Below are 16,527 nucleotides of genomic sequence, written 5' to 3' on the forward strand. Positions count from 1 at the left end.
CTCGCTGGTTAGCGCGTTTTTTAGTTACTGTCATAAACACCATTCAAAATTGACACAGTCTCCCTGATCTGTGTACTTTAATTTCAACAAGTCTTATTTTGCAAATGATGGCCGAAAAGTCAGTAAAGAAACGGCATCTCTGGACGTATGTGCAGGAATATTTAATAGATATCGGGAGGGAACCAGAAATCGCCGAAAAAGTTCAAGATAAATTGTATCGTCAGAAGGCTGGTGTCCACGAAAGGATAGCAGAGAGAATGCGGGACTTAGGCCACAATAGCATAACATCGGCAATTGTTGTGACAAAGTTGAAAAATCTAAGAGCAGGACACAAGGCTGTGAGAGACGTTTTTATTCGTGGAACGGGCAAGGGTCGGCCAATGTAATAAGGGATGACCCGAAATCAGCATGCCCACACTACCACGCACTAAACGAAATAATTGGGGGAAAAACCAGTGTAAACCCTCCAGCTGGACTCCTCGGCCAGTCTAATCAACCGCCGAGACCTAGGCCTAGCTTACGCCTATAGTCTCGATCTAGCATAAACTAGTCGCGCGAAAATCAAAAGTAATTGCCCACCATGCGATTGTACTTCCTGTCTAATGATGTGTTTTCCGAATTTCTGGTAGTCAAAATATCTCGCTCTAAACCTTAACGTCGAACGCGATTAGTGGATTTAATCCAATTAACTTGGCAAGTAAATCAGCTACTTCATCTGGCTATAATCCCATATGAACCTAGCTAATGTGACCAAACTAGTACAGCAGTAAGAATGTGGCCTCGCCAGCTAGGCCCTAAACGAGAAGTAAAAAAAACCAAAAAACGAAAGGACTGTCACGGAAACACAGATTGCGTGCACCACGCTTAAAATATCAACGCCACACTAAATAAATATGTAGGCCTAGATTTTATTCAAAACGTAAAACGTAAATACCAAAGTGTCAACTGCAGGCAATTCCACAACATTCACATGGTCCTATAACAGTATTTGTTCAATCGCATATTGTGAGGCCGCCTTCAATTTATAACCCAACCGTACAAAAACATGTAAAAACAGCCTCTTTGTACGCCGCTGTACACGTGCAAGTACAGTAAATACAGGCTGGCTGGAGGTTAATGATCTATGCTGGATGGGTAGTTCGCCGTTCAGAACCGTTATTATTCGGCGAGATGGTCGTAATAGTGAGTGAAGTGTCCATTTTTTATGGATAATAAATGATAAAACAACGTTTATTGATTGAATTTACATGAATTTCTTATGAAACACGTTTTTTTTATGCTGAATTTCGGCTGGGAATTCCAAAATGTACTATGGCTATACCATTGCCTACCTGGTGAAAGTTTCACTTACAACTCGCTCCCAATTATTAATAATTACTCTGGTCTTGCTTTTCCTATATTACAACTGCTCCCTTGTATTGCGCATAGAGAAACTTGTATTTTGCACAATATAAATTATGAATACATTTTATCATTTAATCGTAATAAACAAAAATATACCCCCCTTCCCCCGATTGCAAATGGACGGTTCTAAACTGTGTATGCACGTGATCTTTTCTTCATGCAATGCTCGAACGCTCCACCACCGCAGTTCGACCAGTGACACAATTATTAATTCAAAAAACGTTTTCTCGAACGCTCCACCACCGCAGTTCGACCAGTGACACAATTATTAATTCAAAAAACGTTTTATATTTTAATGTTTTATCTAATTTGACTAGTCTTCCATTTTCTCTTTTTATATCAGGCTATCACAAAATCAAAATTACAAGATTATTTTAAGTCGTTTTATAATTCTCTCTTTCAAAACTTGTAACCTTTTAAATATTAAAGAATTATATTGGCTGGTTAAATATTTAGGCCTATCTTAATTCCAGTTTGTGCAATACATGCCAGGAAATTATTAGACTAAAAATAATTTTGTGTTCTACTCCATGACACGTTCCATTATCAATATTGGCTATAGTAAAGCATTAAATGTAAGGTCTATTGAATTTAATATAAAAGCTTTTGTTAGACATTTGAATTATTAGCCAAAAAACGGCATTCGGCTTTCACGAGAGGACGTTATTGGTCGTATCAATACCAGACAGTTCAGGACGAATTTAATCGTGTGTGTCTGAGCTGCCTATACCATGGCCTATACAAATATAATAATGATTAATTTTTAGTTGGATTACGGGAAATTCAGTTTTCACGAGAGGATGTTAATGGTCATATCAATACCAAATACGCACACAGTTCAGGACGAATTTGATCGTGTGTGTCTGAGCTGCCTATACCATGGTCTATACAAATACAATACCGTAATGAATAATTGTTAGTTGGATTTTATCATAAGGCCAAAAAAAAAAAACTTGTTTGTTTGCCGTCATCCGCCGCCCCTAAAATCCGAAAAATCAGGGGCGGGGTTTTTTTTTTTTTTTGCTAAAATGTCTTTTTTTTTTGGTTAAAAAAAGTTGATTATTTTTTGCCATCGGCTTCTTAGCCCGCCCTCTACGTCCGTTTTACGCTGGGGAACAGTAAACTTTTTCTCTACTCGTGGCGTGGTCAGGCCTGCTCGTTGTGTGTTGGTAGGTAGCTGCAGCTGCACAATGTCGGTTGTTGCGATTTGCACCATATTTTTGGATAAAATAAAAGTAAGATCAGTTGTTTCACGTCTTAAGACGACGTTGACGTTCTCAGATGCGTTTATGTCTTTGAAAACTGGTACTGCGATTCTTGAAGATGTTCATATTGCCAAGGATTCAAACGGACCATGGCACGAAGTCTGTCTCTTATACACATCTCCCATTTTGGGAACCTACTTGTTGGAATGTTTCTTACTGATTTCACTGTTACTAGGCAACTTGCAGTACTGTAACAGGCAACTTGGTATTTTGTTGCCTATTTTAAGCAGTTTATTTCCATATAGGCATTAATAAACATTTTGAGTTTGATTTAAATTGGCCGAAAAATAAGAACACTTAACCTCGGCAAAATTGCTCTCCTTCTTATAAAAAAAGGTGTATTCCTATGAGTGTATTATGTTATTATACGTTTATTGAAGCATGGAATAACACTTGTTTCCTAATTATTACTTGCACAATTTAAAATATATTATTTCTCCCGATTAAAACTATAGGCCTAACTATTTTTTTAAAAATTCAAACAACCACTGGACTGGAAATAGGAATGGTTGACAACAGATTTATTTCTAAACAATTCGCTTGTTATTATACGATTGTAATTGAAACAAATCCTTGTTTATTTTCGAATTCAATTTCAATATAGTAATGATAATAATAATAACAAACACAATTGTATAGGCTACTGCGTGGCGTATTGGTAGACTACTCAAAGAAGCAAGAAACACAGAATTTTCATACTGTAGGGCCTATATTTTTTCTACTGTAAAACAATCTGACCAGTTTCAGCCACGTCAAAACATGGTACGTCATAAATGCTGCGTCATAATTCCCGTATCTGATTGGCTGCTTCTTACGATTTCTGGTCCATAATGCTACGTCTCTTACGAAAGTTGACTTGGAGTCAACTTTCGTAAGAGACGTCAGACAAGGAAACGCAAGCGTGATCACTCAAGCATAAGTCACTGAATCGCGGTTTCCTGTCAAATCGTGGAAAATTATGGTATCGCATGAAAATTCCTGTTTCCTGTCCAACACTGCTTTGCGACGATTTAACCTTACATTACGTCGATTTCACAACGCACCAGTCGCGATCGGTTTCCTGTCAAATCGCATTTTGTTACGATAAAACGACGTAGTCGTAAGTTAATCTGCCTTCTTACGTCGACTGGAAACCAGGCTTTACACGAGGACGTTATTAGTCGTTATCAATACCAGATACGCACATAGTTCAGGACGAATTTCCTCGTGTTTCTCTGCCTAATATCCAAATACAGAATTCTAGTTAAAACTACAGTATAGACAAAATCCAAATAACACACTAACACATATTAATTCATTATTTTGATTACAAGTCTATTTTAGGTTTATTTAATTAAATATACCGGTATTCTTGAAAAAAACAATACTTTTTTTTTGGGACTTTTGAATTTGTAAATTCAGTTTACACGATAGGACGTTATCGGTTGCATCAATACCAGATACGCACATAGTTCAGGGCGAATTTCCTCGTGTATCTCTGCGTAACATAATTTTAATTAGAATTTAAGCTAGAAAACCTTAGAATTTATCAAATATACAAATTGAACTGACACGAAGCCTGATTCAATATTTTGCTTACATACCTTATAAGATAAAGTTTATTAAAATTAAATATATTTTGATGGACCTTTGAATTAGCAAATGACGAATTTTAATGGGTGTATATGAGCATTTATTAAAAACAAGGCGTGTTTAATTTTAAGCATTTGCAGTTTTCCATTTTGTGTGCACTGTACTACGACCACACTACACCTTCGATACGCATACGAATTTCATTGTCTGTTCCTCATTTCCAAATGCATAGTTAGACATTTAACTTATTACAAGTCAAACAAGTTATAAGTTTATTGAGCACTGCCAAATAACTGCATTCAACAATTATGAACATACATAAATATATTCGCATGAACGTACAAATAAATTTGTAATAAATTGTTCCGTGTTTGGAAATAATATTAAATAGATTTTTTTTTATCATTGTTAAGTTCGGTCTGATATATTTTTCTAAACCCATCCTTCGTCTCGTCGTGATAATGCCACAGGCTGGTCTCTGGTAAACAACAGGCAGCGCCTCCTAAACGCTGCCCGCCAATTGGTTAATTTGTTTTGTGGTGTAGCATGCAAACATTTGCTTTGGCAGTGATGACGTCATATCGCCCACAACTGCATAGTGCATGAAACACGAACAGGCTCAGTAAAACTGATAGTTTTAATTAAAAATTTCATTTAAAACAAACAGGAAACCCCCTCACGGTTTTATTTAGAGTCAAACCTAAATAAACCTTACAAATTTCTTCCTTAAATTAGCAACATCTTTTTTGAGAAGTGTTTTAAGTTTAATGGGGCTACAACGAATTTGCAATTTACACTGTTGAACCTGACGACGTCTGAAACCAAATTAGAGAAAAGTAGAGAAATGCTTGGGTTTCGTCTTTACTTCAGACTGATTTGCCAATCGATTTTTAAGGATTAAAGTCATAGAGACCCTATCATTTGATTAAACAAGCAAGAATGTAAATTATTAAAACAATGAAACTTTCACTACCTCCATGCTATATCTAACATTAACTGGCGTGTCATTTTAACCAATGGATAATCTCCATGGCAACGTTAATTAGACTACAGTGAAGCATGTCGTCGTTGTCCAAGCGTCTTGGTATGCTTGTTGTTATTCGCCGTTTTCTTGTTACAAGGTTTATTTTTAACTGATCTCCGATCTTTGTTATTTAGGCCTAGAAGCGAATTTTATTGTCTTGGACTGGAAAAATTGTACAGAATTAGGAGAGGTTTGGTTTTCGAAATGGCTTTCGTTAAAGGAAAAAAAAATGTACTACATTCATGATTTACGAAGTTACAAACTAAAGGATAAATAAAGTAAGTTTGAGACTTCCAATTACAAAGAGTTTAATACGCAGTTGCTGTGTCGAGGTGCACGCTTCGTGGCTGGTTGGTTGGATCAGATCATGGGGTACTGTAATTTATATTTATAGCCTCCACTGCATTGCTATTCTCACTCTGCCTCGCATGGATGACTGGGAAACGGCCTTGGGCTTATCACAGCTTGGGTCAGGTCTTGCGTTTAGAATGTGATAAGACAAATAGTAATTGCTGATAATCAGCTGACAAAGAGATAAAACAAAGCCATGCTCGTAATTAAAAAACGAGCTCTATATAGCACTAACAAGCTCTCTTTTTAGAGTCTATAGACCTCGTTTTAGCACTCTATTTAAACCATTGGGATAATAATGCATTTCAAATTTTACCACGTTTCTGCAGTGCTAGTGAAATGTTCATGTTTAGAAATATTCCCTCTTTTTAGAATTTATTAGAAAATCCGTTTCCGAATTTAGGAGAAGGGTCACAAATAGTTGCAACAAGTTGGTTGATACTGTATCACAGCACATTCTTAAAAGCTCCAAGCTTTATCTGAAATGGAATACCTTGGTGTATTACTATTTACTTTTCTTTTTGTAATCATCTTATTGTAACTGGTAATTGTATAAGTATATGGATATATTTCCAAAATAAAAAGAGAATGAATGAATGAATGAATAAGATACTTAATTAGGCCATTTAATAAAATAAAAGTTCTCTGAAGGTTAACTAGTGAATTTATAGTACATTGTAATTAGTGTATTAAAAACTATTGAAAACCTTTTCGTTTGACATTAAATTAGCGATAGGCTATGCCAAATGTTATATTAGGAGTGGCGGAACCCAGTCAGCACGATCCCCCCCCCCCTACAAGATGGAGAAAACTGAAAAATTACATCAAATTTAAATCTGAGAGTGCCATTTCCGCCCATCTAGCGGTGTTATAATAATTTCTTCTTACCTCAGCTCTAACCATGGTGGGCTGAGGCGGGTGGACTCAGTGCATTTTATGAACGTCAATTTTATGAACAGTTGATTTTACGAATGGTTTTTGCCTCTGATAAGTCATCATCGATCAATTATTACCCTAAAAAAAGTCTGATGGCGCACATTTTACAATGTGATAATGTATATTTTTCTTAACAAAATCAAGTTTGTTGTATTTATTTATAAATAATTTGATCTTTTTTTCCATTTTTGGTATATTAATCACAATATAAATGTAATAAACCTTAACCAGAACAACGAACTACCAACACAAGTGTCGTCAGATTGAGCGCACATGTTTACGATGACGATCTTACACGAATGCAAGATATCGTGAAATGCATGAAAAAAAAAATTCAGAGATCTAACAACTAGAAAGAACACAATAGAGAGGTCCACAAAACATACAGATATTTGAATAAGAGTTAAAATAATATTTTGTTAGTAAATTCAAATTCAAATTCAAAAATATCTTTATTGGCAATCACAGTATACAATGATTGAATTATACAATAAAAAGTTATAAATTTAAAATACATTTAAAGAAAATTTACAGGATCAATTAACAATTTGATATTTATTTACATGAAAAAGGATTTTATTATTTATAAAGTAAATTAGTAGAAGAATGCCAGCGATTAGTAGAATGCCAGCGATTAGTAGAATGCCAGCGATTAAAGTAATTTGGTTTTTATGGAAGGTAAATCGAGCTATGCTCTAGCGCAGTAGACCACGCAGCTGCACTGTCGGTTCGTGCTAGGCCTGGCCTCCGTCAGCCAATTGGCACTCAATGGCAGGGTATAGATAAGCCTAGGTATTGGAAACTACACCCGGTATAGTTTATGAATTTCTCAATTTACGAACACCCCTTAGTACCAAGGGGTAGGTAAAATGGACATCTTACTGTATCATTTTCCAGCTCCTAGAAGGGTAATATTGCCCCATCCTACATGCTCGCTTCGCTCGCATACTGGAATTACTACCTTATGAAATTCTTTGATGATTTACTAAGTTGTATTTTTGCCCTCGAGCTTCTACTAAGAAATCCCAACCCTAAACCAGAATCCGGGAAAGATGGAAGAAGTAAAACAGTGTTTGGCGTAATTATTGGCACACGACAAAGGTGGCTGGAAAATGCGAATGAGACATGACTATAGTTACAGTTATACAGGTATGCCCCAAAACAGGCACACCCTATGTGGTTGGCAGTCGAACCCACCTTAAACAACACACAAAACCCCTGAAGATATAAAACAACTCCCAATATCCAAATTATGGGTGGGAAGGTAGGGATCGGAAAACACCTGAGACTGACTGACGAGATGGCTGTCTTCTACGTTAGCTATGTGTTTAGGATATACTCGCGTACTAAGCCACACACATAACTGTGTGCGGCTTAAAAAACGCACCAGAGGCAAAACCCAGACAAACAAAGGTGGCCGGAAAATGCGAATGAGATATGACTATAGTTTACAGTTATACAGGTATGCCCCAAAACAGGCACACCCTATGTGGTTGGCGGCCGAACCCGCCAAAATGGAAAAAGTCTATGATCAGAATTTTTACATCTGCCACCACATATGCCAATAAGCGCCCTAAACACCATAAATCACACCTAAGAAAACAAAATACGTCTTCAAAAACTTGCATAAATGTAAAACTCTCATATACCTATGTCAATACATACATAAAGAACTGCAAACGCTAACCTTCAAGAAGAAAATGTAGTGAGCCTACTACCGCTACAACTCTATTAACCAGTAGAACCAGGGAACCCAAAAAAGGAACCCTGACAGACTATGGGGGAATAGAACATGGTTAGACTAGCGGGGAAGGCCTAATATATTTTATAAAGGCATTGGAACGTCATCTCCCTAATAAGCGAATCTGAGCATCCGAGAAATTAGAGTGGGTAGCGTGTGTGGCCCCTTCTATTCTGATGCTATGGGGCTTTCTATCCCGTACCGTAATTCTAGTCTAGGCATAGCTGTACATCAAACCGATACGCAGTGCGGGGCGAAGTATGGCTAAGGAAAGTCTTGTTTTTCTGAGCATGTGCAGATTGTGCTTATCTGGCTCATTAGCATAACAATACCACACATAAGGCTAATTCCAGTTAGAGGGCTTAAACCAGCCAGCTTCCTATTATGGTAAGTCCTTGATTGTACAGCACAGGTTTAAGATGATTCCTAGATGAATTCTTTGTATTGTTACTATCATTGTATTCATATAAAATAATAACTAATGGCTCAGATAGGCAAGATTTTTAGACCTTGAGAGTGAAAAAGGATTAAGTAGCTATGGAGTTTAGCTAGCAGTACTATAAATTAAATGATTGGGCCATTTGATATACATACCCAGGAATACACCTGCTTAATTGAATACAATTGAAACAATTTTAAAACTGCTCCCTCTGAATGGGGCTCTAAAATAAAATATGATACTCACTTTGACTGATTGCTAGACGCTTGATTTGTATCGTAGACAATGGCATTGGTTTATTGAGTTTCAATACAAAACATGCTGGTAAATTCATGGAGTTGCTGTTATTTAATGGAACAAAGTTATAGAGAGGTCTAGAAAATAGAAAAAAAAAAAATGATTAAATATGAATCTTGAGTTACTAGAAATTAATGAAGATAATATTTACTTAAGATTGCATATGGTGCATTTATCTTTTTGATCATTGACCAAGTTTTCTCCAACTCTACAAAATAAGATTCAGGTCTTGAAAAATATGCATATAATCAGTATAACATTTCCATAAACATCATAATATACTAATATTTTATGAGCTTTGTCAAGTCGTGTGCAGGCAGTTCCCGGCTTACACTGCCGATTCCGCATAAATGGAACACTGCACCATTAGTGTGCATGCCAGTTTCGCATAAATGTGAATAGGATCACTGTACAGCCAATGCCACCTTCGCATAAATGCAAATTGGTGAAGGACTTTTAAAAACCAACCACAGAGCGGCTGAAATAACACACCCAAAGACATTTTGATGTGAAACTTGCAGGGGTTGTTTTGTTAGAAGTTTGTTAAGTTGAAAATATGTTTTGAAATGCTGAGAAACTGTATTCTTCAGTAATTGTTACAGCTGTGCTGGATAATGATGATACTTAGAAACTCAATAGAAAACAATGTTCTAGGCCGGGACTGTTATGGTAATTTGGCCTAGAGATTTGGCCTAAACAGGATTTGTTATTTTTATTTTCATCAGTAAGCAATTGACTGGTAACAATGATGTACATATTGACAACTATTATTTATATCGGAAGGATAGAAATGTTGATGGTTTTGAAAATGTTAGACGTAGAGGTGTAGCACTGTATGTAAACCACAATTGTATTCATAAAGTGCGAAATGTACTAGAACTTATCACAACTGAAATTATGCCAGTCAAATGTAAGCCTATTATTATTATTGTTTTATGTTACAGACCTCCTAGTTCCTTGTCTCTTATACACATCTAGATGTGTATAAGAGACAGTATACATATTGACAACTATTATTTATATCGGAAGGATAGAAATGTCGATGGTTTTGAAAATGTTAGACGTGGAGGTGTAGCACTGTATGTAAACCACAATTGTATTCATAAATTGCGAAATGACCTTTGTCCAAATGTACTAGAACTTATCACAATTGAAATTATGCCAGTCAAATGTAAGCCTTTTATTATTGTTTTATGGTACAGACCTCCTGGTTCATCAATTGATCAATTTAACCATATTAATAATATTCTACATTCTATTGAACTAGAAAGCAAAGACTACATATTAATGGGTGATTTAAATTGTGATTTTCTTGCCACTGTACCTCATTGTTATTCTAATAAACTTAATGATATATGTGCTAGTTTTCATCTTCAGCAGATAATCAATGAACCTACTAGAATACAGTAAATAGTTCTACTTTAATTGATGTTATGTATTGTTCTAATACTGAAAAAATATCAGATAGCGGTGTAATTCATGTCGGTTTAAGTGACCACTCCACGACATCTGCAATCTGTGGTAAAAAAAAACATAGTAATACAAACATAGTAGATAAGCAGAGAAGCAATCAAAATCACAAGTACAAAATATCTCAAGATTACTCTAGATTAATAGAAGAAGATTTCCTCTGCGATTTAAACAATATAATCTGGGATGATGTTTTGTCAGCATGTGATGTAAATATAAGTGCCCATCTATTTGAAAAACACTTTGAAGAAATTATAGACAAATATGTTCCCTTAAAAAAACGAAGGGTTCTTAAAAAATGTGCACCTTGGTTTAACAGGATATAATACAATTAATGCGTCAGAGATAAACTCAAATGTTTAACTCTAACCTCAAGTGATCCAGGTAAATGGGCAAGTTATCGTAAAACCAAAAATAGATGTAATACTCTGATTCGCAATAGAAAAAAACAATATATTAAAAATGGTATTGCAGAAAATAAAAATGATATTATATCAACTTGGAAACAGCTTTGACATGTAATGCCATCTAAAACTAAAAATACCTGTATATCTCTCATAAAAACAGAAGACATAGCCAATGAACTTAACACTTACTTCACTGAAGTAGGACCTAAACTTGCAGCCAAAATAGTTAATCCTACTAATGACCATTTTTATAACAATATTCCTAATTTCACTGATCAGTCATTTAATTTTGAACATGTAACTTGTGTTTTGTCAAATATACCTAACAATAAAGCTACAGGCTGTGATGACATTCCATCCAAATTATTAAAATAATGTATTATTATAACCTATAATTTCACAAATTATTACTCATATAATTAATCATTCATTTACCACTTGTATATTTCCATCAAACTGGAAAAAAGCTAAAATCAGTCCTATATACAAGAATGGTGATCATGCAGCGCCTGGTAGTTACAGGCCCATCTCAGTTCTAAAGTTTTTGAAAGAGCTGTTTTAATCAATTTTATTCTTATAATACTAATAACCTAATTAATACTAAACTATCTGGTTTTCGCCCATCTTATTCAACATCTACTGCCTTAATGTGACTGAAGATTGGTATGAAGAAATAGACAGAGGTAATATCATAAGGCTTTGTATGCTAGATTTAAAAAAGGCATTTGACACAGTAGACCATTCTATATTATTAGATAAACTTAAACTATAAGGTGTAAGTAAATATACTCTTGATTGGTTCAAAAGCTATTTAAGTAATCGTGTTCAAATGACATGTATTGATGGGGCTCTATCAAACACTAAAAAGGTTCAATGTGGAATACCACAAGGTTCTATTATTGGTCCTCTTGCATTTCTTATGTATATCAATGACCTCCCAAATATTGTATCACAGTGTAAAGTTCGCATGTATGCTGATGACACAGCCATATATTATGCATCAAACTCAATCAATGATACCATCGAATGTATTAATAGTGATTTAGAATCTGTATACAAGTGACTTTCATGCAACAAACTTAGCTTAAATATTGAAAATCTGAGTTTATGTTAATTGGCTCAAGACAATGGCTAGCAAGTACAAAAGATGATGATAGGGCTATAATTGTTCAAATTCATGGAAGAAAATTTTCAAATGTAAAATCATGTAAGCATCTTGGAGTCATTATAGATGAAAATTTATCTTGGATTGCCAATGTTGAAAATATTCGGAAAAAAGCTTTGAAAGGCTTATACATATGTTAAAACAATCCAAACCATACCTTTCACAATCTATATTAAAAATGGTTTCTAATGCTATAATCATGGACCTATAGGTCCATGCTATAATAATCCCTCACGTTAACTATTGTAACATTATGTGGGGAAACTGTGGCTCAACTGTTGCCAAACAACTATAAACAATCCAAAACAGAACAGCTTGTGTTGTTTGTGGAGCAGCCTGGAACTCACCTAGTACAAATGTACTTTAGTAAATTAAATTGGCTTCCAATTTCAAATAAATATATTACTGTAATGATTGTAATATTCTTGTTTATAAAATTTTAAATAATATGGCACCATCTTACTTAATCTACTTTTTCTCTTTCAATGATTACAGCTATGACTTTCGTAAAAGTAAAAAAAAAATGCATATGTTCCCAAACCAAAGACTAATTACAAAAAAAGAAGTATCTCATATCGTGGTGCTACTGAATGGAATAAATTAAGCCCTGATTTCCAGTCTTCTACCAATTTAACTATTTTCAAAAACCACATTTGTACTAATAGTTAATGAAACCAAAGTTTAATAGTATGAACATTGTATAAATCCCTATTTTGATGTTTTCTTGCCTTGTTTTATTTATATTTTACATTCCTTTTTGTAATTTACAGTTTACTTTTGTAGAATGGATTTTCTTCTTTTCCATAGTTTATTTTGCCTTTGTTAGGTATAGATTACAGTACTTTTATTTTACTAAATTGTTGACTTTTGCATTCTGTACTGTTTAATAATTATATTTTGTATCTATTTTATTTAATTTCTGCATTTAACTTTTGCTTTTTATGATGTACATTTATGTGTAATTTGTTAATTGTAAATAAAGTATCTCACGGCCATAACGAAAAACAGCATTGTATTTGTTGATTCGTGCTTCGTGAATAAATAGAGTTTTACTACTACTGTGAAAACACACACTCTGCTAATAGGCCTAGGCTTAAATATACTATTGCTCATTATTGACAAAATTTCCCTATCATTTATTTACTAAATGATAAATAAAATTCAAAAATAAAAGTGTATTTAAAGCATTACAGTGAACTTATCAAATAATTAGCCACCACAGGGGATTAGAGGCAACGTTATCAGCTGGCATTCTGGTTGACTGATAAAGAAAAGAGCTGGCAGCGCAAGTGAAATGCACTGCGAGGGATTGAAACCCCGACCTCAAGGTTGGGAAACCAAACCATTCCTGCTGCACCAAATGTGGCACCCAAAAACAATAGGCTTTGGTCTTCCTATTACCATCTTGCATTCTGCCGAGTTTGAAACCAATCGGACTTTCCAAACTTTAGTTATTGAAATAACTAGTGTAAATTAATTATTAGTAAAATTATGCCAAAGAGCAATTAGTATATAATCACACATGTACCAAAAACAATAGACTTGGTCAACTTATTACAATCTTGCATTCTGCCAAGTTTGAAACCAATTACTTTCAAAACTTTAGTATTGAGGTGTAACTAGTTTAGTGTAACTAGTGTAAATTACCTGATTAGTAAAATATTAATAATATGCAAATGAGCAAAGAGCATATTCACACACGTACCAAACACAATAGGATCTGTTGTCTTATTATCATCTTGTATCCTGTCAAGTTTGAAACCACTCAGACTTATCAAGCTTTAGTCATTGTGGAAACTAGCCTGAGTTACCTGATCGGTGAAATATTAATTATGCAAATGAGCAACAGCTTATTCATACACATATCAAACACAATAGGCTCCGTCTTCTTTTTACTATTTTCCATTCTGCCAGGTTTAAAGCCAATCAGACTTACCAAACATTAGTTATCGTGGTAACTAGCCTAAATTACTTGATTACTGAAATACCATAAAACCTCAAATTGAAGACTTGGGCTTCCTTTTCTTGCAAACTTTGGATGGGCTTCTTTTTGAGATGGGCTTCTTTTCGAAGCAACTATTGAAAAGTAAAGAGGGGGCTTTCTTTCAAAATGAATGCTGTAAATTTTGGGAATTACTACTATAAAACAATAAATAGGGCCAAACTAACATCAATCTGTATCATGGAGTGTGTTAACCGGCATTAAATCACCTAAACTACCGTATAAACAAAGCATGTTTTTAATTTATTTTGTTGCTCTGAAATTTATGTACAGTGTATGCACTGTACTACAAAAAAAGCCCATGCTATCTTGAAGGGGCTTCTTTTCAAGGCTACATTTGCAAACTAAAGAGGGGGCTTCAATTCAAAATGAGCAAATTAGCATATTCACACACGTACCAAAAATAATAGGCTCCTTCTTATTACCATCTTGCATCCTAATGAGTTTGGAACCAATCAAACTTATCAAAGTTTAGTTTTGGTGGTAACTAGCATAAATTACCTGATTAGTGAAATGTTAATTATGCAAATGAGCAATTAGATTATTTACACACATACCAAACACAATTATAGGCTTCATCCTCTTAATCCCATCTTGCATTCTGCCAAGTTTGAAACCAATTAGACTTACCAAACTTCAGTTAATCGTGGTAACAAAAAAATGACCAACAATACAGTAAGAACAATAACCTCCTTGGAGCTTCGTTCCTTTGAGGAGGCTAATAATTCAAAGGACATACAGGCAATTTATTGCAAGCACTATATAAAATAGTACATGGTCATTTTTGTTATTACACGTGCATTCGGCAATGCTGATGTAAACGCTGAAGATTTTAGGCCTAGCCCAAGTTAACCCAGGCCTACACTGGTACTACCGTCAGTAGAAGTAGTACCAGTGGTGGTAGATCACCATGAACACAATATTAAACTATTATTAGTTATTTAATGTCTTTTATGTTGTATTATGGGTAAAATGTGAATAAAATCAAACTGGATTGTGGGTTTCATGCTTTTATATTGTTTTTACGTGCATTTTCGGTCTGACATTTTTTTCTCAAACGCAACACATTCTTTGTGTAAACATTAGGTCGTTCCTCCTAAAATCTGTCCGCTAATTGGTTAATTTTTCCGTGGACATGGATGGGGCAAGCATGTGCTTGGCTGTGATAACGTCAGATCGCCCAACATTTCATAGTGCGTGACAGCCTTGCAGACAGGAACAAGCTCAGTGTAAACCGATTAATATTTAATTAAACAGATTCATTGAAACAAATGAGAAACCCGTAGTTTTGTTTTACAGTCAAATCTAAAAAAAATTGAATTTCATTCTCTACAAATTTCCTCCGTAATCTGCAACATGTTTTTGTGGAATGAGTGAATCTATGCATTTGTAATTTATACTAAATGAATCTATGACATCCAAATCCGAATTAAACGTCTACTGAAAAAGAGTCAGCTGTCGCAAAAACTTCCTTTGAGATCCGTCTTAATTTCAGGTTGACTGCAATCGGTTTTTAAGGATTAGGCCTAAGGCGATAATGCACTTTATAAACAATGGAAGGGGTAACTTTCACTTTATCAAACATTAACGTTTAGGCGTGGTGGGTCGTTTTAATCAATACATATCTCTATGGCAATGCTATTGGGACTGAGCTAGCTGTACGATAGTTCATTCACATGGTATTGTGCTAGACCTAGTTGTTAATTAACAGAGAGCGATGATTATTGCGTTATTTGTCTGGAAATCAGTGTTTATTAATTGTTCGGTTTGATTTTTATGTTTGATAGTAATTATGTATTGTATTTCAACATTTGCAATAAAATTAAAGTGCATTTATTTATTTGAGTATATACGTATCCATTTTACACCAAAAAAAAAAAACGCCCTCTCAAAAACCCTTCTCAACATTAAACGTCTTGGGGCATTTATTCAAGTAAATACGTTAACCATGGATTACCTACCATCATCAGTAAGTATCACTGTGACTGATTTTCAATTTACGAAGACAAACAAAAATCAATTTACCCTTTCTTACTATCAGTGTGAACATTACTATACAAGGTACCACTACTTTGTAACTTTCTAATATGTGAGCCTTCTAAGAGAACACTTAGTGACAGTCCAATATTTTCAGGAAGTGGATCTGAAAATAATGAAAAAAATATACATTACTCATCTTCCATACATAAAACATTCCACCTGCAAACTTGGTCACATAACTCAAACTGTTTCTCTCTTGCAATCCACAGGATTTAAATAGGAATGATAGACATTTCATCAAGGAATCACATATCTTACCCCAGAAATAGTTAATACAATTAAACCAGGCTATAATTGAGATAGGTGACACTTGGAGAGGTAGAAATTCTCATATGGTTTTTCTAGACCAGTTTTTTTTATGGCGAATCAGAATATGTGTTTAAATGGGCTGTATACGTGAGCAGTGTCGGCTCT

The 16,527-nt window shown here is 34.7% G+C and overlaps 1 protein-coding gene across 1 annotated transcript in view; it reads right to left on the bottom strand.

Annotated features, from left to right (window-relative positions):
- LOC117119471 (mediator of RNA polymerase II transcription subunit 1-like) overlaps positions 1–16,527 on the bottom strand; it is a gene marked incomplete at its 5' end in the record, with an annotated part of 111,568 nt that overhangs the window by 39,982 nt on the left and 55,059 nt on the right. The window contains 2 exon segments of the mRNA XM_033264307.1: positions 8,979–9,106; positions 16,099–16,216. Coding sequence (XP_033120198.1) covers positions 8,979–9,106; positions 16,099–16,216 — 246 coding nt within the window.

The sequence above is a fragment of the Anneissia japonica genome, unplaced genomic scaffold, assembly GCF_011630105.1.
Source record: "Anneissia japonica isolate Jap-2015-1 unplaced genomic scaffold, ASM1163010v1 scaffold654_len163719_cov168, whole genome shotgun sequence".
NCBI lineage: Eukaryota > Metazoa > Echinodermata > Crinoidea > Comatulida > Comatulidae > Anneissia > Anneissia japonica.